We start from the raw sequence: 27660 nt of genomic DNA, 5'->3' as shown, positions 1-27660 counted from the left end.
AGTTACACCCTACACATTATTCAAATTCTTGAAAATTGCACAATATTTCACCTTAAAAAATTATTAGGGAAAGAAATTTGCATTAAATAAAGTTTTAATATTCTCCACTGGTTAGTCATATTAATTATCTAGGTTAACCATGTGTCACACTGACTGACTCTATGCAGCATCAATTATGCCTCTTCAATTGACGTGAATATTTAACTATGAGTTTTAAAGGCAACTGTTTTTTTGAACAGAAATGTCATTATATATTTTTGAAAATTAAAAATTGCAGATATTACTTCAGATTTTATAGACTACTGTCTTTTATCGTGCATGTAAAATAGCTAATTAAAAATAAGTGGCAAGGAAAAACATAAGATGAAGGGCATGAGAATTCATTGTCAGTGAGAGTCATCATCAAGTTGAATAAAATCTCCCAAATATATCTTTAATAACTAGTCACTTGAGACTTTAAAACTCAAGAGGAAAGCAACAAGAAGTATTTTGAAAAAAACCAGGCCCACTCAGTTATACTCTTTTGAAGACAGTAGGATGGTTCAGCAAGTTCTTCAGAACTTCTGACTTCCATGATGCAACCTTTTATTATTTTTAGCACTTCCCAGAATCCGTTTTCATAAATAACTAAAATGGGACATTTAGTAATCACATCTAATATTCCATTCTTCCATTGTGATAAATGAGGTACTATTTTCATTCACTTCATCAAGATTTTAGATTGTCCAGAGAACATTTGCATATATTCTTAGCTTACTTCAACTTGGGGTCATGGCAAAAGCTGATTTGATAAAATAAGGAAAGTAACTCTGGACAAATGTAAAGCCTAAACATCCTAGGTTCAATAAAACTTTTGTTATGAGATACAGTCACTTTGAAAAATGGTGACAATGGTAAGTAATATTTACTTACACTGTGCCATAATTTGTATCCTGTCAGTTCAGGAACATCCTATTTTGCCCTCATTTTTGTTATAGTTTCTTTATTTTTTTTGTTATACTTTCTTCATCTCTACATTTTTATCTGTCTAGGACTATATTCAATGATTAAAGTGTTTGAAAGTAAAAACTGTAAGAAAATACTAAACGGAGTTGGGAATTTTATTTCAGGGGAAGGAATGATGCTAAAGCTGAAACTCCAGTACTTTGGCCACCTCATGCCGAGTTGACTCATTGGAAAAAACTCTGATGCTGGGAGGGATTGGGGACAGGAGGAGAAGGGGAGAACAGAGGATGAGATGGCTGGATGGCTTCACCAACTCGATGGATGTGAGTTTGGGTGAACTCTGGGAGTTGGTGATAGACAGGGAGGCCTGGCGTGCTGTGATTCATGGGGTCACAGAGTCAGACACAACTGAGCGACTGAACTGAACTGAATTTATGCAATTATCTTTGTTTGATGATCACAACAGACTAGTTGGTTAGAACATATTATTCCTATTTTGAAGATGTTCAAACTGAGTCTTAGTAGGGTCTGTCAAGACATGTAGAGAGCATATCACAGACTTGGACCTGGAACCCTGGCAGTCTGCCCATGCCTGTTCTTACATATTCTTCGTGAGATAATAAGATCTGTAGATCTAGCTCCTGTTATGCTAAGCTAATTGTTCTTTCATGTAGTAGTCCACAAGTTTTCCCAAGTTTTCCGTCCTTTAGCATCAAATCTGGATATATCTATTGAACGCAGTTACACAGCTCATGCATATTGTCTAAAACACAGCCCATATATTTGGGTATCCCTAATAAACAAATGTGTTCCAATGAGTTGAATCAAAAGCACATTTTATTTAGGGTCATTTATCCCCATTTTCTCATAATTCCCAGTAAACTGAAGCTCTTTTTTAGTATTTATTGTATTTTGATTGAATTGGCCTTTCATGCTATAAAAACTGGTCTGGGGGTGGGAATGGATACAGAGGGCTTCCCTAGTGGCTCAGATGGTAAAGAATCTGCCTACAGTGCAGGAGACCCAGGTTCAATCTCTGGGTCAGGAAGATCCCTTGGAGAAGGGAATGGCTACCCACCCCAGTATTCTTGCCTGGAGAATTCCTCGGACAGGGGAGCCTGGCAGGCTACAATTCACGGGGTCACAGAGTTGGACATGACTGGGTGACTAATGCTTTCATTTTTATGGACACAGAAGATACATATAAGAAGCAATGGGTTAGAATTCCTCAAATACTCATTGGTCCCTCTCCCATGGAATCACTACAAAAGACATTCCTAGAATGTTCTATGTGGCTCGTGTTAGGCCTGACTGACCACACAGAACCTCTTATGTTGTAATTGGGAATAGTGACCACTATCCCAGAATCTTGCAGACACTTTGTAGATGATCTAAGATTTGATCTTTGCAAATACGTCATGAAATTGCAGATTCGATTAACATGTGGTATGGCTTTTCATTTGTACAACGTCAGCATTTTGTGATTAGCTCTGACATGAGACAAACCGATTCCTGAGAAACTTGGTTACCTTTGCAAGAGTGACTTCTTTTATCTATGTGAATCCTTCCTGAGGTGGGCCCTGTTTCTTCAAGACCGAGTCCAGTTGCTTTCCCTATCCCTGGAGGAGAATCAGCAAGTCCCGAGAAGAGAGGCTTTTGTTCATCATCAATGGAGGAGATGAAAGATGAAGACCTGCTTTTTTTCTCTTCGAAGTGCTTTTTGGAACTCTGGTAATGTCTTATGGTATCTACAGAGTCTTCAGGGTCATTTGTAGTGCTTCCTTTGCCAAAATCTATCAAAGAAAAGTTATTTTATAGAAGATAATCAAATATGAGACTCTACGCATACTACACTGTCTAACTACACAAACTAGCTTTTTCATAGTGTGTTTTTGAATAACTTTAACACAGAATTTTTTTAAACTTCCAGAAACGTTGTTCTTTTTTTTTATCCTACTGAAAATGTAGCTATTTAAGAAGATGTTTTAAAAATCTTAATTCACAGGGCATTAGATTACTGTCATGAAATACATTATTCATTTCAAAATAAAAGAATACCTGTGACAGTAATCACATTTATATCTCAGGAAAAAAAAACTATAGGGTAATTTAAACCTCATTTATATACACTCAACAGTCATTTGTATTCTTAAAATCTGATGTAGTATCTCTTTAAGGAAATGAAACAGTGAAGAAAAACGTGTCCCAATTCTAAAATATCACCACCATGGTGCTTATTGCTCGTTTGTTTTAACCCTCATGCCCTCTCATCTGTGGTGGTCATCTGCTCATTGTGAAGGTCAAGTCCAGAAGCCCGCTTACGGTAAAGGCTGGCAGGTGGAATTTCAGCCTTAGTTCGATCCGTATAATGGCCTTGACATACCATGCAGTTTGGTTGTGCAGCAAACTGCAAATAATATAAAACTTGAAAATAGTAATTAAGGTAGGTTTACCTAATTGCATTAAAGCCAGTAGTGTACATTGGCTGGTTTATACTAAAATGTCAGGATAATCTCAGCCCTGAACATTGTGTTGGAACATATTTCAGCAGGAAAAACTCTAAGAGACAAATCTCAGAACTTGTTTCCATTAGTGTCCTGGGGAGACAGTATAATTCTCCATCTGGTTACCACTAATAACTAACCAACATACTCCAGAAGGTATATCATTTTCTAGAGAAATGTTTAAGACAGTGTCTCCATCTACTCTCTGCCTGATTATACTTACTTTGTTATTTATAGAAGGCCAAATGAAATGATTTAAGGCCACTCCAGAGAAACTTCCAACTGTTTTTTAAAATTCCCATATGGCACAAAATTAAACAGAGATCTTTTTCTTTTATTTTTAAAAAAATCATAATTTAAAATTTGAGAAGCCAGAAAGCAGCCCAAGGTACAAATGGATAAAGTTCAAAAACCACCTTCATGTGACATGGTTTATTAAGGAGTTAGTTGCTTACATCCTGCCAATTAAAGTTGAATGCAATGAAAGCAGATTGCTTAATTTATTTTCTTTAAGATTTCTCACTTGCGCAGTGATTTCATCATTACTGAGAAGACTACAGACTTTTCTAGTCTCAAGCTCTGTAGACATCTTGATTACTCAGTGTCCCTCATATTTCTCTTTAGTGCCCAACCACTAATCTAGTTGGTTGTAAATTCGTCTTCTTACACAAGCTATCTATCTCCATTGTCAATGACACAGCCCTCCTTCATTCTTGTCATCTCCTCCTGTTTTCTTTGATTTTAACTTCTTCCCACCTGAAAATCTGATCATTTCTCTCACTTTATGAATGTACCATTTCATTCTTCAAAACATAATAGTTTCCAATTTTATGCAAGTAAATGTTAAAAATAGAAAATGCTTCATTTCTCTAAATTATCCTCATACCTGCTTAGTGGATTGTGTCAATTTGTTGCTTCTAAGTAAACCTTTGTGCAGTTTGGGCACCAGGAGGACTGAATCAGCAAAGGCTTCTCATTTTCCCTGAAATTCTCTTCTTTTAAACACTTTCATGCAATCTTTTCCGGCAGAATCAAATGCAAACTAAATTATCATTTAATTCATAATTCTAATCTAAGTAAGGATAATGCTAAGGTGGACACTTGTAATGAATGCACATCCCAAGTTATTAAATCACATGGTTTTTTCAGCTTAGGCAGTCTTAGGAGTCCTCTGTAGATCTGTAAATCCTCATACATAGTAAAATGTTCTGCCCCACCTACCACATGGACCTTGGTCTTAGTTTACTAACTTATGGCTTGATTTTGGATGTTTAGGTAAAAATTTATCAGTTAACATATACTGTTAGATTGAATTAGAACTTGCTGATTTCAACTTTGGATGTGTTTACAATGTGGTGAATGGGGAATTATTATTTAATTCTCGTGAAATGGAGCAAATTGTTCTATATACATGATATCTAAATCCTTTAACAAAAATCTCCAGTAAATGCAGGATCATGAAAGAATTAGAAAAAGTTTTATATTCTTGATTTTTTCAAGAATATAGGGGAAATTACTCCATATTTATTTCTGTGTTCCTTGCTACTGAATGATTAGCCAGATGCTTTTCGGAACTCAGGCCACATGAGCAACTTCTCTGACAATCCCCAACTGCAACAACATTTTTCTGTTCCATACTAGATAAAACAAAGCTTCAAATTTGATCATTTAAAACACAGCTGAAATGACAATCTATTTGTGGATTAACAGTGGAAACCACTCAGTCTTAGGCTGGAGGTTGGCTAATGGAATACATGAAATTAGACTGAAATGCTTTATAATTAGCTTCCAGTTACCTCTAGATTTCTATGGCATATTCCCTTTCTGCCTTTTTCTAGTTAAACTGGATTTTTTTTTTTTTTTTTTTTTGGCAGGGGGCAGAGCACTTCTGGCAGCATGTGGGAATCTCAGTTTCCCAACTAGGGATGAACCTGTGCCCTCCTGCAGTGGAAGCATGGAGTGTTAACCACTGGATCTCCAGGGAAGTCCCTAAACTGGATTACTTAATAGACATTAAATAGCATTAGGTGGTATTTTTTCTTAATGTTATTCTTAGTGCTATTTTATTATTATTATTTCTTAAAGTTGCTTTTTTGAATGCTATGTAGAAATAATGTTCTGAATAGCAATCAGAAGTTTTTTACATTTTCCCCTTTGCTAGAAATGAGAATGTATAATCATTCCTGTTCCAATCATTGTACAAAGGAAGAAGTTGGCCTGTTTAATTAAGCTTGGAGTTTTTCTGACTTAGATGACTGAAAACTCTAAACAAACCCCCCCAAAAACCTTGTTTCTGTATGTTGACAGTATATCTCTCCCCATCTCTTTCTCACAGGATACAATTCTAAAACATTTATGAATTGTCTTGTGGGTGTCTCTCTGGGTCTGGATGGGTTGAAGAGCATAGAGTGAATGTCTTGATGGAGAGGTTGACCCATCTATCTTCAGAATGATTATACAAAATTTTTACATTTCAAACACTCTGGGAACAAATGCCTGTGTTCTCTCCATTATTTATGGAGTTTTTCTCTCAACTTATTTATCATTTTTATTTGTCAGACCTAACAGGTGGGCCCAACTTTAGGTAAAAGAGAGGCATTTAATATGCTCTCTCATCATTTAAGATTTCCCACTGGTAACAATTTTGAGATAAGTTGAGCATTTTCCAGTCAAGTGCATTAAAAATTTTATTGCATTGGAACACTGGAATCTAAAATAAATGTCATTTGATTTCAAGTACTTTAGTTCCTCTCTAGCATCAAAGAAAGTTGAAAACAAATTAGCATCACTTTTCTACATAAATACAGATAAAAATCTATCTTAAAAATATAAATAAAGATATATTTATATATTACTGAAATGGATAACAAAAACTAATCATTCTTTATTATTGAAGAAGATGTTTCTAAGAGGTGCCAGATTATAACAGCAATATTGTTAAAGGTTAACTTCACAAAATTAGAATTTGACCCATTCCTATTTTGTAAAAATAAGTCTAACAATGTATATATTTATTCTTAACTTCAATAACTTTCATAGAAGTTATTTTGGAGAAACACTTGCTAGACTTTACCGACTTGTATGACAATGTGAAATCACTAAAACTAATATTAGAAAAAGATAATGTTTATTGCTATTCTTTGAAACATAGGTATATGAGTTAAAGACCTCTTTCCATTCTTATTTTCTGGAACATTAGATTTTTTTCAGTTGAATATATATAAAATTTAATAAAAAACACATGAGTGGAAATTGCTCTTAGAATATATATATATCTCTTAAAATGGGTTCTTTTTTTATGACGTGTAACAACCATCTAAATTCAATGTAAAGAGGATGTTGAACATTTAACACAGTTCAATTTTCTTTTTTGGGGGTGGGCTATTAATTGATGCTCTCATTGAATTAGTGTCTCTCAAAAGGTAACTGACTCCTTAAATTAGCGTTTAATAGTGACTTTGATATTGCATTTTCTGTTCATAGAAAAAGCTGAGCAGAATATTCCAAATATTCAATCACAAAAGAGCTATCAGTAAAAACATGTTTGTGTGTATGTATCTCATGGGCCATTATACATGCTATTGTTGTAAAATTTATGAGTATTATAAAATATACACACTATAACATTTTATTTTATTTATTTTTTTGGCCACGTCATGCAGCAACATAAAATTCCTAAAAATTTCACAGCATAACATTTTAAAAGAAATATTCTCATATTCAATAGACTATACTGGCACACTCTGAAGTAAGTACAATCCAACTTTGAAGAGTACTTGGACTATTTTCAACATGTTCTAAATGGTTATAGCTCATTTATTTCTGTTCTGTCCAACTATCTTTTCAATGCTTGTGATCACTAAGGAAGTCATTGAAGATACACTTTTATTCTTCACAGTCTGTAACAGTAACATTCTGCTTTCATCTCAGAAACTGTAACACCTCCCCCTACAATAACCACAGTCAAGTTGGGAAGGTCCTGGGTACCTCTATGTCAGAACTTTACGAAGGAAAGAGAACTTCTTGAAAATATCCTTGGGAAAAAAAAATACAAAGTGTCCTCAAATTTGGACTTGAACTGGCAATTCTTTCTATTCAAGAACCGAGTTTATTTCCTCGGAAGTGCACAGCCTATGAGGACAAACCACTTTCACTTACAAATGTATTTTAGGAGAGAAGAGGCCCAATATGTTAAGCTTCTATTTAGCTCAAATCAACCTTCAAAGTTTCTATATATATCTTTCATTTTTAATATTTCTTTTTGAATGTAAACTCATTAGCACCGCATGGTAGACACGGTGGGAGGGAGGTATAAGTGGGAACTGAAACCTGAAGAGTCCCGGTGTTTTGCTGGGTAGGTTGTGAGCAGTAATCGTAAGATTCAATGTGTCTGTCACCAATGGCCAACCATGTGCTCTTCCCTCTGGTTCTTGATGCCTCTGCTGATTAATGCACAGTCATCAGCACTCTTGGATATATGCCTTCAGGGTATGGTTTCAACTAAGCAGTAAACTAACTCTAAAGTAATCAATACATTTCATGGGCAGCTTTTAATTTATGTAACCTTCATATCATTTGGGATCAGTTATCTTCTGAACATTCTTTATTCTTTGTACTTGCTTATATGCGTTTTTTTTTTTTCCCTCCAAGATATTGATTCTATATCAAGAAGTACAGAATGGATGGCCCCTTCAGATCTTTAGATTGGGGTGATTGGGACTAAATTGGTTTCAGCAAATTTTAAACTTCCCTATAGCACTGTGGAGTCCTGAAGACTGGAATAGGCTCCCAGGCTCTGGATGGTGGTTTGGTTGCTAAGTCCTGTATGACTCTTGTGACTCCATGGACTGTAGCCTACAAGGCTCCTCTGTTCATCAGATTCTCCAGGCAAGAATACTGGAGTGGGTTGCCATTTCCTTCTCCAGGGAATCTTCCTGACCCAGGAACTGAACCTGGGTCTTCTGCATTGCAGGCAGATTCTTTACCAACTGAGCTACACTTTAGACTGGAGTTAATTGTGTTTTCATATTGACTTACTCACTGTTACACCAGGAAACTTCAAAAAGTTACAGGCAGGCAAATGCCTTATCATCAACATTTTATATAAAATGGGTCTTAGAGACTAAGCCTAAGATTAAAGGAAAAGTCTTCAGAATCAATAGAAATGTCTAGTAGCATTAGCACAATATAAATTGTGACATGCTTTTAAGGCCTTATCTGGAGATAAAAACGTTAGATTATTTAGCTTAAGAATGAGGAAACTAAACAAGATTGAAAGGAGATTTAATAAATCTTCAACTGTATGGGTGACATTATTATATAGACAGTATTGTTAAGCAGTGTTTTATTTTTAGTGAGATCAAAATATGAGATTAACTTCAGGATAAGGGATTTAGATTAAGTCGATAGAACAGCTTGGCTGTTATGGTTCTGGTTTTAGAAAAAGTCACCAGGAGAATAATTAAGGGCATTGCAGAAATAAATTATCACCTAGCTGCGAGTGGTTTATTGTTCTGCAATCAGCCAGAGGATTCAACAATTAGCCCAATTCAACAGATATTTATTCACCGTGCTTTGCTAAAGGAGTCTACTATTTGACAGAGAAAAAAACACAAATATGCCAATAACCATTGTACAGGGCATATTTTAAAAATAAAGATCTTCCTTGAGTTACTATGGGGTTACAATACAATAAACCCACTGTAAGTTGAAAATCATAAGTTGAAAATATATTTAATCTACTGAACATGATAGCTTAACCTAGTCTAAACATGCTCAGAACATTTACATTATGCTATATTGGGCAAACTAATTTAACAAAAGCCTATTCTACAATAAATTGTTGAGTATCTCATGCAATTTATTGAATACTGCATTGAAAGTAAAAAACAAAATGGTTTTAAGTATAGGGGCTGTTTCCCTTGTGATCATGTGGCTGACTGAGAGCTGCCACTGTCCAGCATCATAATAAATTACATTATGGGATATCACTAGCTGGGAAAAGATCAAAATTCAAAATTTGAAATATAGTTTCTACTAAATGGGTATTGTTTTGCACTACTGTAAAGTTAAAATATCACAAGTTAAACCATTGTAAGTCAAGAACCATCTGTATAACAAGATAACAAGAGGGAAGTGTCTTAAGAATTCATAAAAAAAGAAAACCTGTATTTTTGAGAAAATCAAGAAAGAGCTCACACTGAATATCCCTGAAGTTTAACCTTGAAAAAAAGTAATTTAATTGATTAAAATGTGGTGTGGTATAGTTTTGTTTGTATGTGTGCATATATGTGTGTTTGAGGACAGGGAGGTAAACTCTGACTAAGAAAAGAATATAATCAAAAACACAAAACTGATGTACATGGAAGAAAGGGCAGCTGAGTTCACTTGGAATAAAGAGCAAGTAAAAGCTTAGAGATGAGCTCCCCTTGGGAGAGAATTCAGAGGAAAGAGGACAAAGAAAAGAACTTTGATTAAAAAGGCAAAATGAGGAAAAGAATCACATGGAAGATGCTCAAATGCTAGTTCATGAATTCATTCATTCTTTCAGCAAATATTCGTTGAACACTTGCTGAGGCAAGCACTGAAGCTTTAGGCGACCAACTATTTCCCATGAGGTTTATGATTTACAGGCAGACATCACTGATTAAATAATGATGCAAATAATATGGAAGCGCAACTGGAATAAATGTTGCAAAAGAGAGGAGCTGGTAAAGGAAGGATGCTATGAAACAAGACTGAAAAGGTTGGGACAGACTCACCCTATGAAGAATTTAGGGAATGGGAAGTCCTTAGAGGACTTTAAATATATAGCTGGCATAAACCAAACTGGATTTAGAAAAAAAAAAAAAATTACCAGTGGTCCAGTGTGAACAATAGATGAAACAGGGGCAAGTTGGCAAGGTGAGTTGAAATATGTTTCAGCCACCCAGAGTTGTGATTATGAAGATGGAGAAGAGTGAACCAAAACAGACCTGGTCTGAAGAGTAAATGACTGTGTTGGAGGTACTAATAACAAGACTTGTTGCCAAGGCTGATGGAGAGGTTGAGAGAAAATTGGTTCCTAGAGAGAATGTCTAGTCTGTGCAATGTGTTGAATGGTGGTGCCATTTAGAGACATGGCAACTGATGGAGAGAGAGGTTTCCAGGGAAACTAATGATTTCAATTTAAGAAGTACCAAGTTTGAGTTGCTGTTGCAATTTCATATAGATGGTTTAATAGGCATTTGGATATAGGAGGCTGAAGTTCAGATGTTCTGGTATGCGCATGCTAAGTTGGTTCAGTTGTGTCTGACTCTATGCAACCATATGTACTGCAGCCTGCCAGGCTCCTCTGTCCATGGGATTCTCCAGACAAGAATACTGGAATGGGTTGTCATGTCCTCTTTCAGGGTATCTTCCCTACCCAGGGATCGAACATGCATCTTTTATGCCTACCTGCACTGGCAGGTGGATTCTTTACCACCAGTGCCACCAGGGAAGTCCCTAGATATTCTGGTATTAAGATGTAAATATGTACTTCTCTGGAGCTTCTGTGGTAGCTCAGACGGTAAAGAATCTGCCTGCAATGCAGGAGACTCGGGTTCGATCCCAGGGTCAGGAAGATCCCCTGAAGAAGGGAATAGCTTCCCACTCCAGTATTCTTGTCTGGAGAATCCTATGGACAGAGGAGCCTGGTGGGCCGCAGTCCATGAAGTCACAAAGAGTCGGACATAAGTGAATGGCCTAACACTTTCGCACTTTCACTTTCATGCACATCTCCTACGTGAAAATAGAATAGGGCTTCCTAGGTGGCACTAGTGGTGAAGAACCTGCCTGCCAATGCAGGAGACAGTGCAGGAGACGCGGGTGCGACCCCTGGGTTGGGAAGGAGGAGGGTTCTATCCCTGGAGGAGGGCATGGCAATCCATTCCAGTATTTCTGTCTGGAGAATCCCATGGACAGAGCAACCTACAGTCCATAGGATCACAAAGAGGCAGACACAACTGAATCGACCTAGCACACACATGTATGCAAAAAATATAACTGAACTATGGGTATAAATGAAATTACTTAGGGGAAGAGTATGATATAGAATAAGAAGAGAAGAAAAGGGCCTAGGACCGGATCTTGAGAAACACTGTTGAGAGTTATCAATCAGAAACCACATCATTAGCTACTGAAAAAAGCAAAGGATTTGCCTTCCTAAAATCTGAATTAAGTTTACCCTTGAAGAAGTACAACGAGCATTTAAATAAGCAGGACTAATATTCACAGGCTCCACACTTAAACTTTAGAAAAGAATGAATTACCTTTGTCTCCTTCACTATCAAATGACAATCTCCTTCGCAGTTTACAGTTGTCTGCTTCAGAATCATTCATGGACTGTGATCGTAGTAAGAGATCAGCCTTTGTTAATGGAACGTGAAGATAAAGTGGAAGATTATTCAGTTTGAACACAGTGTATCATCAGTAAACTCTACTATTTCATATCATTTCAACCACTAAGACTTAATTAATAGATTGCAGGCAAATAACTACAACACTTTGCTTAATGATTTTCTCTAAATTATAAAATAGACAGAGAATAATTCTAGTAGTTTAACCAGGGAAATCATAGTTGTAGAAGTTATTTATCAGAAATGTTTGGGCATGATGTCAACACTTGCAGACAACATATACTTCTTCCTGTGTAATATATTTTATGTAACTTGGAAAAGTTAAAATAAAAATAGCAATAATTTAAAAAATTGAAAAATCTGTATCATTGCAGAAAAAAATGTGTAATTATAGTTAGCTATGATGTTTAAATTACATGGTAAAGATCGCAAGGTTAAATTTCGCAATAAATACAAGGTTGAATTCAATTAACACTATGCTCTGAAGCCTATTTTGTTCCCCATTCTTCCTTCCTCCCTCTCTTGTAAACAAAACTGGGGGTTTCCAAATAAATAAAACAAATGGAAGCTTCTGTTTTGTTTATTTTGTGTCTGCCTATAATTTTTACAAAGAAGTTATCTGAGGTAGATGCTTGAAGCATCTTATTTTGAAACAAAATAAGAATGAGGTCAGTGATATTAAACTGCAACTTGATAAAATTCTTACAAAGATAAAATTTTTACAAAGAAGTTATCTGAGGTAGATGCTTGAAGCATCTTCTTATTTTGAAGCAAAATAAGAATGAGCTCAGTGATTTTAAACTGCAACTTGATAAAATTCTGAATTAAAATCATTATAAAAAGCATACACTCTTGGTAACTTGAACCTCTTACCACCTGATTTTTCAACTTTCAGCATTTTGTAAAGAAGTAATTATCTGAGCTGGTGCTTCGGGTTATCAAATGGTACTCTGGTGACCTTAAATTCTTTAAGTCTCTTCTCTCACAGTATCCTGGCAATGACTATAACTCTAGGGAAAATGAAATCTACCGAGTTTTACCTAACTATTGACTTGAGAATCTTACTTTCCACAGACTTTATTAGTTAACATTAAAATACATTTGCAAGTGTCAAAACATTTGGTTTCTGGCAAGAAATGTATTTAGAGATGGAGTTAGGATTATGAGTTTGGTGGGGAGGGTGAGGAGATAGAGAATGACCTAGTAATAAACTGTGGGCTGCAACATAAAATCTATTCTTAGAATACTCTCAGGGGATAAGGACACATTTTCCTGGTGGAGGAGGGTGAGTGAGGGCCTTAAGGGCTACGCTCTCGAAATTGATCCTATGTTAAATCACATGTAACATTATTTAAGATACTATTTCTACTAGAGTATATGTTATTCATTCTGCCTCAATAATTTTGACTTAGGTATAGGCCTGATTAATTTATACTTCTACAATTTAGAAACTGTGTTAAATATGTACCTAAACTTTAAGAATTTAGCTTCATGATTATTGAAAAGATACTGCTAACCAATATACAGTGTAAATAGTATCTGAGAGAATATTTTAACCTCTGTATAAGATAAATTCTTTTTAGGTGATTTTCAATAGCCTAGAATCACCCATTTGTAACAAATAACTGTCACATTCAATATTAAAAAAAGGCTATCATAGATCAAGTATAGCTCCTAAAAGTTCCTAAAAGGTCAAATTGAACTACTAAAGTTATTCCACATACTTGAGGGCAATTAGACCTAATTCCTTCTTTATAATTGAGAAATTCTAACATTAAGTTGGCTTTTCCTTTCAAATAGTCACAATTGTTTAACTGTTTTTGCTATTTCACTGGATCTTTCAGAGGTCCTTGGGCATCTAAGGATAAAATAAAATGTCAGAGTCCAAAACTGAGCAGGTAACATATACCTTCGCACTCTCATGCCTCAGGTTGAAAGTCAGCTCTAGGTTTGTGAGAAAGTGATCGGAAAACTCAGGATACATGTCCAAAACCTCTAGCAAATCTTCTCTCTGAATCTTATGCAAGTCACAGTATGTGAGTGCTCTTACATCTGCGTTAGACTTTCCAGGTTTGGCATAAAGATGGACCATTTCTCCAAATATATCATTTTTTCCTAAAAGATCAAAATGAGAAAAGAAAAAAAAAAAGAAATGAAAGAAATCTGAACTTAATGTTTTACTTCTAAAAGTTGAAGGGGACCACTGACCTATCCCTGAACCAAACATTTCCCATGTAAGACCTGACTGACAACAGACACTTGGGCAGCACAGTCCTAGAGCCACGTACGGACTGCCTCAGTCTCATTTGTTTGCTGACCAGAATCTTACCTTTCAGAGCCCTGGTCCTGGTATAATCCCCATTATTTCCTAGTTTTGATTCTAGGCTAAGCATCTGGAATGCAGCAAACATGGCTTTGGTCTGCTATGTTTTTGGCAGGAGTCTGCTGCTGCTGCTGCTAAGTCGCTTCAGCCATGTCCGACTCTATGCGACCCCATATACGGCAGCCCACCAGGCTCCTCTGTCCCTGGGATTCTCCAGGCAAGAACACTGGAGTGGGTTGCCACTTCCTTCTCCAATGCATGAAAGTGAAAAGTGAAAGTGAAGTCGCTCAGTCGTGCCCGACTCTTAGCGACCCCATGGACTACAGCCTTCCAGGCTCCTCTGTCCATGGGATTTTCCAGGCAAGAGTACTGGAGTGGGGTGCCACTGGCAAGAGTCTAGTGTGGTCTAATTCTGTCACTCTGCGAATAAAGGAAAGGCTGCAGTGAGTCACAAACTTTCTATCTCAGAATGGTCTCAGGAGGTGATGCCAAGCATGGGTTACGGTAGATCTCTTTTAACTTAGAGGACTAGGGGTACAATTTGAATATACCCAGTTGCCTTTAGTAACTACTTTTGGAACTACCCTTAATAATACATCTAGTTATATTTTCAAACTGTATGGCCTGTATTCCGAAGGTGTGTCCTTCCTGCTCTTTTGCCAAGCCTGGGGTTATTTCAGTGTCTGGTTTCTGATGGGCCCCTCCCATCCCCTCTGCCTAGCCACGTGTCACTTCTTTCCTAGGTCTCCTTCAACTGTGAGGAAGGGAATGACAGTAACAACAAATGCTTATTGAACACTAAGCAGGTGTCAGGCTCTGCCTCAGATGCTTAGCTGCAGTATCTCACTTGATCCCCAAAATAACCTAATGAAAAAATTACTAATTATTATCCAAATGTTATGAAAATGAAAGAGGATTACAGGGTGTAAACGGATTAAGTCAAGGTCACCTTCTTAGTTGGGTGAGACCAAGGTAGAGAGAGAGCAGCCATAACTACATCCCATGCATTCTGACTCCAGTTAAAATCTTTGCACAGTTGATATATCTCATCTCCTCCCATTCTTTTCCCTGAATGTCACGGCCACTTAGATCTTTCTGTCTCTGAAGCCAAGATACTTAAAAATTGTACCTATGAAATACACGTGCAGTAACTACTGATGGAGTATTGATTATGTAACTTTGAAAGGTAGGAGATGGCAGTGTAAAATGTACCTTCTTACATATATACATATATCCTAAAGCTACTTTTCAGATTTAGAAAAACCTTAGTGGACCTGTTACTTATCTTTTTGGTAAACAAGTCCATATATACCCAACTATGGAAACTACCAAAGACTTTTAAACAAAAAAATTCGAGGTAAAAGAAAAACTCTGTGATGTTCTTATTTTAAATGTGAATGTAATGGGGAGAAATCAGATGCCATATCTTTATAAGAAAAATTCATGTTGGAGAGAATACTTTAACTTTCATTTAAATAAATACTTAGCTTTTAAAAAAATTGAATGAGGAATCGTAATTTCTGAGGCTTTTAAGTGAAGATTTACATGGAAATGGAGACAGGAAAGGAGAATCTCTTGAAAGTCTTTATAGTTTTGATACATTAGTACAGATATTCTCAGAGAAAAGCTCTGAACTAAATTCAGCATGAGCTTTGTATTTGTATTTTACATGATTGTAAGTGAGCAAAGAGTAAGCCAGTCACCATGTACAGCCTAACTACATTCTAAAATTACTATTTTATAAAGCAAGACAGCTTGTTACCTTCCTGTAGAAGTTAAGCCTGGCTGATTTGAAGATCAGGAATGCAATGATGCATGCTTCTTCCTTGGCAACAGACTAGAACTGTCAAGGCCAAATCAAGTGAAAATCTCACTTTACTCTGTAGCTGCTAAGTGATTTAAAATATATTTTTATTCTTGGTCTGCTTATTGGATTATAAACCAAATTGTACCTCTGATCAAGCTTGAGAAAATTTTTAAAAAATTTCTCATCATAATATAATTACCAAGATATATAAATCTCTCAAACATCTTCATTCATGTATTGGGTTCTGTGTTATGCCCACTGGTTCTATACAATAGAGAAGAAAACAGACAATATCCTCATCCTTTGGATGTTAACATCAAGAGTCAAGTAAAAGGAAATCATTGAATTATGTGCTTTTTATTTAAATAGAACCAGATTTAATCCATGGGGAAAAAATGAGTGCACATGTTCCTAAACATTGGGAGTGGGTGCTCCCAGGGAGACAGAGCCTTAAACTTACTGGCTAGGGGATAGGAGAGAACAAAAACTGATCTCATTTCTCTCTGCTCCCTTGTGCTTTCCCATTGTTCTAATATTCCAAAGAAATCCTACAAGTTCACACTGACTAAATTTATTTTTGAAGAGGCAGACTGGAGAGATGGACTTTCTTTTGCACCCAAACCAGTTTAACTTATGAATTTTTATCTCCTCAACACCTTGATCCTTGTGTGTTGTTTATGGCCGTATATTACTCATAACCTAGGTAAGGACTCATATAATTCTATTTGATGGGACACAGTAGTAAAGTGTACAGCAAATAGATGAATTCATCAACATACAAACCCAGTTCATGACAGGCGTTGGCACATGCTAGCAAGTATGCTTATTACATATACATTTTATTTAAGGTGATGAGGACTCAGCATGAATCCACGATCCTGTAACATGAAAAGGAAAATGCCATTTTCATATATTTGGCCTCAAAGGCTTAAGTGGCTGCCAAGAATGGAAGCATTTACACACCAGAGAACAAGTGAGAGAGTCAAGAAAATGCATTTTCTGCAAGGTTAATTTGATTTGAATTGAATTTTAAGTAAAGCTTTAAAATTATTCATCAATCTTAAACAGTACTCATAAATAAATAGGAAAGTCCTGTCTTCTGTCATTTTAAACTATGCACTACACTGGCTAAAAGCTGAATTTGTGACTGTCCAATTTTAAAACACTCACCCAGAATAGCTACCACAATGTCATCTTTGAGGATTTCAATGGAGCCTCTGGATAAGAAATAAAGAGCAGTGAGGACATCCCCACAGTGAACCAGGGTGTCTCCTGGAGGTGCATGGGTGGTCTTGAACTTCATTGCCAAAGCTCTAAGGCAACCTTTACTTGCCCCCCGAAAGGCTTTGCAGTTTTGCAGCAAAGTCTGGTTGAGATGTAGACAAATGTCAGCTTGTAAACATTCTGGGAAACCCTTTAGGACCTGAAGAAAAAAAGAGAAAGAGTTTCATACTACCAGCACACAGAGGACCTCCACCTGAAATAAAGTATACTTCTTGTTCACAGCACTTCAGGTGTAGTAACTGTCACACAGGAGGTCTCACAATGCTTCTACTTCACCTAACTTGCTGCATATTTGGTTTGCTAAACATGTCAGAATTTGAACTCAAATATGTGTTCTCTGAATTAACTGCAGGCATTCAGACTCAACACAAATGCTGTCTCATTAAAATATAATGCCTACAACATTTCACACTGCTTCTCATTGCCTGCGTTATGTTATGTAGCACCATACTGTGCACAGAGATAATGCAATGTGACAATTAATAAGACATAATTAATGAAAGGTGGTACAACTAGAAAGACAGCCTTCTGAAGGAATCTCAAGTCAATTTGGACTGCTATCTCTGGTATACATCTCAGTTATAATTAATATAAATGATCCTGAAATAGCCATGGTATTTGCAAATGTCATATACCAGAGAGGGCTCTTAGCTAACAATACATTGAGTATTTACATTTCATAAGCACATTATTTTACACTAAATATTTTGATAAGTACTGAAAACAGAGAAAGGAAAGGAGAACAGCAAAAGTACTTTAAAAGTGCAGTTCAGTTTTCAGAAATGGAAATTGTGCCAGAATTTATGATGCATACATAAAGCTTCTAACATCTAACAGCTCTACGGTATTGACAACCTATTCAGTGACTAAATAAAAATTTGTAAAAAAGATTAAACAATAACTTGTGACAAATGTTACTCACTTTAAACTGAATAAAATTTTGTTATTAAAAAAAATGTCCCATATACAATGAGTCAAGGTACCCAACTCTTGCTTCTCTGTATTTCTTAGCTATTTTGGGTGGCATATAGAGATTTTTAACTCTCAGGTTGACTTTCCTCTGTCAGTAAAAATAATTCATTTAAATATTCTTTGGAGTAGAGGGAGGAGGCATTATAAGTGCTTGATAATATAATTTTAGGATTTCTGACCTTTTGGGGTCAATCTTGTTATTGCTGTACACTATAGCTAAAGTAATAATAAATTATTTGTGTATGTAATTCTAATACATGTGACCCATAGAAGAACTTCAAATTAAGTCATATTTTAGTTAACTTATATATATGAAAGCATCTGCAGGACTACTGTGTGAAGCAATTGGTCAGACTGGCTGTGACATGATACAAAAGAATCATTGAAAGCCCTGAAATACTACAGCCACTGTTTCCCATCTTGCTTCCTTCATTGTAGAGTCACTCACAGAAATAGCTCAGGAGTGTTTTAGAAGAAAAGCCACATTCTATGTGTTCTGGTCATGAATTTGCCACAGGTTGATGCTTGTGCAAGTCACTTTATCCATCTGTGTTTCTTTGACAGAGAATAAGAGCCTTTGCAACACTCAAATTTGTCGTAAAGTACCATCTATTGTGTGCCAGTTGCAAGACACGGCTTACCCAGCTGCAGAAACCCAGACTTTTATCCTGAAGTTCCTGTAGGACCTAGCTCAGACCCAAAGAATGAGCTCTCTCTCCCCTTAACTGTAACCTTCAGGCTTCACCTCCATGACTGGACTCCTGTCGCATTTCCTACTTAGACCAGAGATCTCTCCAGAATGATAACTCTGTCCATTTCTGCCTTTGGGGTTGGAGACCTTTTTCCTACTCTGTTGGGATTATAAGCAACCCAGCTCCTCTCATGGAAGTAGTCCTGAAGTTTGCTGATCCTTCTACCAGTCTAAACTAATCATATTGGCTTTGGCAAGTGATGTTAGACTAAAGATAAGCAGGTTTGGATACTGTCTTCTGCTATGGTAGGAACAGACTCCAGTTCACTGGCTTCTTTGCATATGATTTACTTTTCCTGGCTAAAGCCCACTATTGTGATCTCAGCATAACTCTCAGGTATCCTTATACAAATAAAAACATAAGGAACATTATTCCAAGAAACAAGTTGGATATGCCTATTTTTCTCTTAGGATTTATCTATAATATGGTACAAAAAGGCATTTTATATTTCACACAAATTGTGGAGATACTGGGCTTCCCCTGTGGCTTAGTGGTGAAGAATCTGCCTGCAATGCAGGAGACTCTGGAGAGGTGGGTTCCATCCCTGGGTCAAGGAGATTCCCTGGAGAAGGAAACGGCAACCCACTCCAGTATTATTTCCTGGAGAATCCCATGGACAGAGGTGTCTGGGAGGCTACAGTCCATGCGTTGCCGGGTCGTACACGACTGAAGCCACTGACCACCACTAGTGGAGATACTGCTGCCATTATAGTAGTCAGAATGAGGATGTTGAACTTACAGCTGCTAGCTTTGTATTTTTCCTGAGGTTTCCAAGGTATATTTTCTGAGTATAACCTGGTTATAGAAGAAAACATTGTGCATGCACCCATGTGTGTATGTGTGTGTTCATGTGTGTGTGTGTGCTTTGAGCTGGAGATGCACATGAGATCGAGGTAGGGGTTGTACACTTACTGGGTGTGATATGAGCTATGGAATCAGATAGGCATGAGTCGAAGTTTTAGTTCCATCCCTTACTAGCTGTGACTTTTATCAAGTCAATTACCTTTTCTTGAGATTCATTTTCCTTTACTGTAAAAATAATATCTACCTCACAGTGTTGTGCCCACAATTAAATGTGATAATGAATGTAAATCATCCTGTGCATTGTAGACATTCAATAGAAAGTTTACTTCTCACTTTTCCTGTGAGTTTTTTTTCACACATATTTATTGTTCCTAAAGAACTGTTACATTCTCTTTGCTAGAAATTGAGAGATACAGTGCCCAATGTATTTTGTTGGTCTCATTTGGTGACTAGGAAATGCACCACTAAATTTTGTGTTCCATTGCCTCAAGAGAGTTTTAATTATTTTTCCTTTCATCTAACTTTTGTTTCCTCTTTATGACTTGTGTTAAACATTTCGGCTTGTAATTTTGCACTCAGGTTTTCACTGTGAGTTGTCTTAAATCCTTTTTGAAAGTAGTCAGTTACTAAATCAATTTAGAACGATGTTTTTGGAATTCCAGTATTCTTAGAGTCATCCATGAAGCCTTAAGGGCACTTGGGAAAGTTTTTCAATATCTTTCTCTTATCAAGTGTCTTTCTCATGTGTTGTCAGCTCCTAACACCAATCTTAATAGAAGTGACAATCACTGGAGAAAATAACTCTAGTAGGAGGTACCATGGGGCTTCCCTGGTGGCTCAGAGGCCTAAAGAATCCACCTGCCAATGCAGGAGACGCAGGAGACAGAGCTTTGTTTGGTACCTGGATTGGGAAGGCTGCCTGAAGGAGGAAATGGCAACCCACTCCAGTATTGTTGCCTGGAAAATCCTAGGGCCACAGGAGCCTGGTGGGCTACAGTCCATGGCTACAGGCCATCACAGAAAAACTGGACATGACTTAGTGACTAAACAACAACTAAGGAGGCCCTAGAGAATTCTGTGGAGAGGCCTTTGTTTGTATGTAGCGGGGGTAAGATTCGCAGATCTTGGCGTGAAGGACTTGCTTAGATTAAGGAACCCTCCTATGATGTTAGCCCTTAACTGACTTCCTTAATTTTCTTAAGTCAATTACATAGAACTCAGTAGAAGCTAGGATTTATTCACTGAATCTCTTCCTAGCCCAGAGATTTGGAAGTCCTAAGTAAGTCAGCGGCGTTGGAATCTGGGTTATGCCTAAGTAAAGGGATTTTACAATGGGAGTTATAAGAGAGGGAGCTGTATTGAAACACAGGTAGCGGCACATTGAAAGGGTGGGAAGAAAGGGTAGGGTTTAAGTGGGTATTTATCCAAGGCACCCCTTTGGGCCCAGCCATGTTGCCTTTCTTGCTTCCAGTTGATTTCCTTTTCTGGTCAGGTGGTTCCTCTGCTGAACTACCTGATTTGGAACTTCCTCATTTAGCATTCGAATAGTGGCATTTTATTGAGCCTTAGCAGATAAAAGCCTTAGCATTTTATTTAGTCTTTAGCCTGGCTAAAAGAGAATCTATTTCAAATACATAAGTACAAACCGGGACACAGGTTGGTTTAATGATTATTGCAGTCATGCTGCTACACTCTACACAAGCTTCTTGTCTGTCAGGCTCTGGAGCTGCTATGAGGGTACATAACATCTTTTGCTGTGCAGATGGAGCCATTGTTGTACCGAGTTAGCCTGATGTCAGACTAAGGCCATTGCTCAGTTTCATGGCCTGCAGCTTGGAAAAGCAGTCTTCATTCTTTTAACAAATATTTATTATCTACTGTAAACCAGGCACTATACTAGGCATGAGTGCATAACAATGAATAAAACATTCTTAAAATATCTCTGGTCCTCAAGCCTCTAAATGCCCTGATTAGAAAAAATATATATAAGGTTACTCAGAATTTCCCACATTTTCATGCCAAATCAGACTTTTATAATGCAAGTTTTCAATACTAATGGCTGTTCAAAGGAACTATCAAGGTAATAGTTAATTTAAGGTGAGTAAAAAGTTCCTGAAAGTTTCAGAACATTTTTTTCAAGGCCGATAAAAATTCCATATCTTAATTATGATATAAAGTCACTTGAATATTTTATAAATGCAAAATTAACTTCCTTTTACTTGAATGTAGGTAGATAAAATTCTATGAAACTCTCAAATTATATAAGACAAATGACACATTTGTTCTTTTAAGTGAGTAATAAGTGCTTTCTGTGCCTGTGCAATCCATCCTATAACTTAGTACTAGAGAAATCAAATTTTAGGGACATTCAAACAGAACCACCCAACAACCACAAAACAAGATAGAAGTATTAAATCAAAGTCAGACTGAAGAAATGACAAATGGAGACAGCAAAAATGTAAATAACTATTCCATATTAACCATCTATCAAACGCTATTATTCCTTCCTCAGATTGAAGATACAGGATACAATGTTTGCTGTTTCTTAGCTTGCATTGCAAAACACTCTCTTTTTGTGGTGTGTATACTGTCTAAGTTCGGTTGGAAGAATGTCAACAATTGAGTTTTTACCAAAAAAATAAACCAAACCAAAACCCTCCTTCCATAGTGTTTTGAACTCTTGTATTTTATTTTGAAAAAAAAAAAAAAAAAGATCTAATAGAGGTCCCCTATTTAGATAGCATTGGAAAGCTGACCTATGCTGTAATAAATGGCTTTTGGTTTGTTTCACTTAGCAGGGCTCCAGAGAGGGCCATTCCTAAAGGCAGCCTGAAGAGGGCACATGGAGAAAGACAGTCTGAATGTGGCAAATGGTTCCCCTAAACAGCAAATTAATCATAGAAACAACTTTGATAACTGTGATAACTAACAGTAGGAAATCTCCTTGGGTCCTTAAATATACTTAAATCTTGATAAACTAGTATTAATCAAAACATAAATTAACACTCATTAATGAAACATTAAAACTCAAGTATGCTTATCAAATAGATTATGCAAGAAATATATCAAATCTTAAATCTCCACTCTAAATCACAGCCTTAATATTTTATAGCATTTAAAATATTCTAATATAATTATTACATACTATGTGAACATTCTAGATTTGATAACATCTTTAAAAGATACTAAACCTCACTTTACACTGTTTCTAGAAGATAATGTTCCTTAATGGATTTCACAATTTTGAGGTCATCCCAGATTATATTATTTCTATGATTATGGTTTATCATTAAGGGATAGGGAGAACACATCTTTCATCTTTCCTTGGTGATTACCTGTTTATCCACTGATCAAGTCAGGTACATTCTTTTAGCAGTTTTAAACATACAAATATATATAGTCTTAGTCTGAAATCTCAAACTGCTTTTTCATCTCCTTTCTTATTTTACTTTCATGTGGCTAATGAGAAGAAAGAATTGTTTTAATGCATAGCACTATCACATGTGGTCAGATTGCGGGCAAAGCAGGGTATTAGAGAATCCATGACTAAGGGTTTTTATAAGTCTTGTGAAAATTAACTAATTTTCTGCATGCAACTTTTCAACATATATCATATGGTTACATCATTTAGGCAAAAAACATATGAGCAGAACAAAATGCTGCTGCACACAGACATGGAAAACTGTCATAAATCCTGAACCAGTTGTGCTACAGGTAAATTTCCCCTGAAAAATGAAAACAGAGTCCTCCTTCCTGCATCTTTCCCTTCTCCCTTCCTTGGCCTGCAGTTCCCATCCCCAGTTAATAGCTTAATTATGATATGTTCCTTTGCTTTCAGAAGGACACTAAAACTTTAACCTGATCCCAGTTAAGTCAGGGCCTAGGATGAGCTGCAGTGTGAGTGATGATGTATAGGCAGAGGGCATTTACTACTTTTACATACATATTCTTGCTACTCCAACTCTGGAGCCCTTCTGCTAAATCAGCAACGGCCTGACTTAAGAGGCTACACTAGGATTTTTGAAATAAGGTCTCGGGGAAACCCTGGAACTCAGGAAAGTTTCCAAAAGCAACAGAAGGGATCTGCATCCTGAAAAACAATTTCAGGACCTTCCCCTCAACCTCCCAATTATTTGAGAGAGGGAGTGAAGGAAGGGATGAAGGAATACTTCATAAATACTTTTTAACAAATGGACTGATTTTAGATGAGCTGAGCTTGCCTACAAATTAAGGAAAAGGGAGGTGCAGTCTGCCATGTAATGAAAAAGTGATTTAAGTACCACTTCACATTTGATATACCATTTTGAACTTGAATCTAGCTTTATGTTTCAGAAAATTTTCTCATGTGTAATATGTTACAATCATGTTTTGATTTATCAGCTTTATATAAAGAATATAGAAGGGTGATTTCCCCATTTTTTCACATGAAACTAAAGAATAAGTGCATGAAGGGTTTCCCTGGTGGTTTCGTGACAAAGAATTCATCTGCCAATGCAAGAGATGCAGGTTCAGTCCCTGGACTGGGAAGATCCCCTGGAGAAGGAAATGGCAACCCACCCCAGTATTCTTGTCTAGGAAATCCCAGTGACCGAGGAGCCTGGCGGGCTATAGTCCATGGGGTCAAAAGGAGTCGAACATGACTAAGTGCATAAACAACAACAAAAAAGTTCATTAAGGGATTTTATTTGTGGAAGAATTAAGACTCTAAACTTAGTCCAGGATTCCTTCAACCCTTGTGACTTGCCATAGCTGTTCATCAGAGTGGATTTCTAAAGTTACTACTAGTATGGTGAAGTACAAAATGTTTTCCATTCATTCATCAGTTTTATCAATAAGCAACAAAGAACAGAAATGTGGCATAAACGCTATTTTTTTTTGTACTGGTTATGGTATTTGTTTCCCAGAAAGATTAAAACAATTCAGTTGTTTTCTAGGGAAAGTGATGGTTCTATTGGCAATTTTATAACTTTTTTAAAAATAGCAGAAGCTCTCAAAATAGCAGAAGTTTTCTTCCTCCATCTATTAGACTCCGCTTCTGTAAAATGTGTTTAGTCTTGTTACCCAACACTCCAAATGTTCCATATTGTTGTGTCCTTGTACATTCCTACTTCTACAAATTGAGTTTCAAACCAGCTGTGTAAGTTCCAAAACATATGTACGTCAGCTGTACTTGTTCATGAAATCACATAATTCAATTGTATTGCACATAAAAGAATGAAGTAAGTATGACTAAAGAGAGAGAGCAGGGTTCCCCCATCCCCATGAAAATAAAACGACATGTTTTGGAAAACTTCATAAAAGTGAGTCCTTGTAAACAAATGCAGTCATAGATTCATTTTGTATTAGGTGTGGGTACTTAAACATTTATAAAAGTGGAAATGTTATATAGACCATTAACTCCAGAAAAAATAATTAAAAAGTGACTAAAAATCAGAAACATGAAAATTAAGAACAACACTCTATGATAACCTTTGGATCAAAAAATACGTAATTTAGAATGCAGTAGAAAAATTCAAATCAAAATCCACAGAACCACAGAAAAATTTACATCAAAAAGAAAATATTAGTCTTAATGTCTTAGTTACTTCAGAAAGAAAGACTCAAAGAAACTTAAAACAAATGGTAAAAATAATAGAACAAGACAAAGAAATAAAAAAGAGGGTAATGAAGGCAAATGCTGAAAATGAAAAGAATAGTAGCAATAATAAATTAATCCAAAGGCTAGTTCATAAAAACACAGTGAAATAAGTGAATCTTTCAAAGGCCTGCTAAAGGAAGGAAAAAAGAACAAAACTAGGCAAATTTAGCAGTGATAAGGCAGAGGTATCTACTCATATGGAAAAGACTGAATAAATGAGTTAAAAGAGAATCTTTGAAGCCATTTTGTAACAACTTTGAAAGCCTAGATGCAATGCATGAATTTTTTCCCAAATATGAATTATCAATATTGACCAAGAAAGAAACAGAATAAATAATTACCATAGTAGAGATTGAATGGTGGTTAAAGAACTACTATTAAAACCACCACGACCACATAGTTTAACAGATGATTTCTTTAAAAAGCTTGTAATTATAGAATAATACCACTGTAAAATAGATGCACAGTTATGAATAATTTACAGGCTAATACAATCAACAAAATATCAAAAATATCTGTGACCAAGCAGGATTTATTTCAGAAATGCAAGGATTTTTTTAAACTAATAGTTTTAATGGTAAAGTTATTTTCAAAAAGTCCTCTACTACCATTCAAAACTATTTTGGAGAATCTAGTGAATTCATATGGAAAATAAATAGGATTTTTCCAAAAGAGAATGGATGTATCTCTTTTTGTTGCTGATATGATACTTAGAACATCCAAGAGTAAATCCTCAAGGACCTCTCCTCCTGTTCAAACAAAGCCAACCCAAATTAGACTAAAACAAACTAAAGGAAAAGTCCAGTAAGAGTGAGGCAGATAGGGAATTCCCTGAGAGTCCAGTGGTTAGGACTCTGCACCTTCAGTTCCCTGGGGGTTGGGGTTCAATCTCTGGTCAGGGAGCTAAGAGCCTGCAAATCGTGTGGTAAGGCAAAGAACAAATGAAAAAACAAGACAGATAATATGTTAGCATGACTATAAGGAAGAAAAATAGCAGGTAAAAATGGAAATGTATAATGTATTTCATTTGGTTGACTAAGATATATAAATTTAAGAATGAATTTAATAACAAAGGTAAGAATTTCTTAGAGCGTTAGAAAAATCTTACTGAAGGAGACACAATTATTTTAGGCTCTAAATCAGTGGCTCTCAATCCTGGATACATGTTAGAACAGACATAAAAATACTGATGCTCTGACATAGCTATAAGCAATTCTGGTAGAAGTGTTGCAGAGTAGGTCTGAAGCACTAACATTTATATATTCATATGATTTTAATGTGCAGCAAGGAACTTAATGTTGAAATTTCAAAGTCATGTAAAAATTAATATAAAATTCATAGAAAGAAAAGGGTTAGCAACAGGTATTTGATTCATTTTCTCTCCTTCCTGAGTAATACCTGGAAAGAAAAGTGATTAGATAATGACAAAGATTAATGGCCTGCTCTTCACAAGCACACTAAAAGTGTGGGGCAGCTCTTATCTATGGAGTGGCATTTATCTGTGGCAGTGTGTCTAGTTTAAATTGCTTACAGTAAACAAATATTTCATTGATTTATAGGACATTACTTTTTAGAAAATGTCCTGTAAGCTATGTAACTTCCAGACTCTAAAATGTGCATGTCTGATGACCAAAAGTGCTTCGTTCTGCTTAAGTGTTATGTTATCACACACATGGTTTAGGGTCCTCCTATGTTAAATCTGATTTGACTTTTATGCAGGATACTTCAAGTGAAGTGCTTGGCTGGATGAATCACAAGCTGGAATCCAGATGGCTGGGAGAAATATCAACCACCTCAGGTATGCAGATGATACCACTCTAATGGCAGAAAGTGAAAAGGAACTCAAGAGCCTCTTGATGAGGATGAAAGAAAAGAGTGAAAAAGCTGGCTTGAAACTGAACATTCAAAAAACTAAGATAATGGCATCTGGTCCCATCACTTTGTGGCAAATAGAAGGGGAAAAAGTGGAAACAATAACAGATTTTATTTTCTTGGGTTCCAAAATCACTGAGGGCTGTGACTTCAGCCATGAACTTAGGATGCCTGCTTCTTTGAAGAAAAGCTATGACAGACCTAGATTAAAAAGCAGAGACACCACTTTGCTGACAAAGATCAGTAGAGTCAAAGCTATGATTTTTCTAGTAGTCATGTATGGATGTGAGACTTGGAAGAGTGAGGCTGAGCACCAAAGAACTGATGCTCTCAAACTGTGGTGCTGGAGAAGACTCTTGAGTGTCCCTTGGATAGCAAGGA

At 36.4% G+C, this 27660-nt stretch overlaps 1 protein-coding gene across 1 annotated transcript in view; it reads right to left on the bottom strand.

Moving 5' to 3' along the window:
* The window catches only part of KCNH7 (potassium voltage-gated channel subfamily H member 7), a 512879-nt gene that overhangs the window by 11402 nt on the left and 473817 nt on the right, over positions 1-27660 (bottom strand). Inside the window, exons 10-13 of the mRNA XM_052662434.1 lie at positions 17128-17380; positions 13737-13942; positions 11741-11837; positions 2475-2738 (exon numbers count right to left, since the gene is read on the bottom strand). Coding sequence (XP_052518394.1) covers positions 2475-2738; positions 11741-11837; positions 13737-13942; positions 17128-17380 — 820 coding nt within the window. The remainder of the gene's footprint in view (positions 1-2474; positions 2739-11740; positions 11838-13736; positions 13943-17127; positions 17381-27660) is intronic.

Source organism: Budorcas taxicolor, chromosome 2 (genome assembly GCF_023091745.1).
Source record: "Budorcas taxicolor isolate Tak-1 chromosome 2, Takin1.1, whole genome shotgun sequence".
NCBI classification, from domain to species: domain Eukaryota; kingdom Metazoa; phylum Chordata; class Mammalia; order Artiodactyla; family Bovidae; genus Budorcas; species Budorcas taxicolor.
This window is presented reverse-complemented; position numbering and strand designations above follow the sequence as displayed.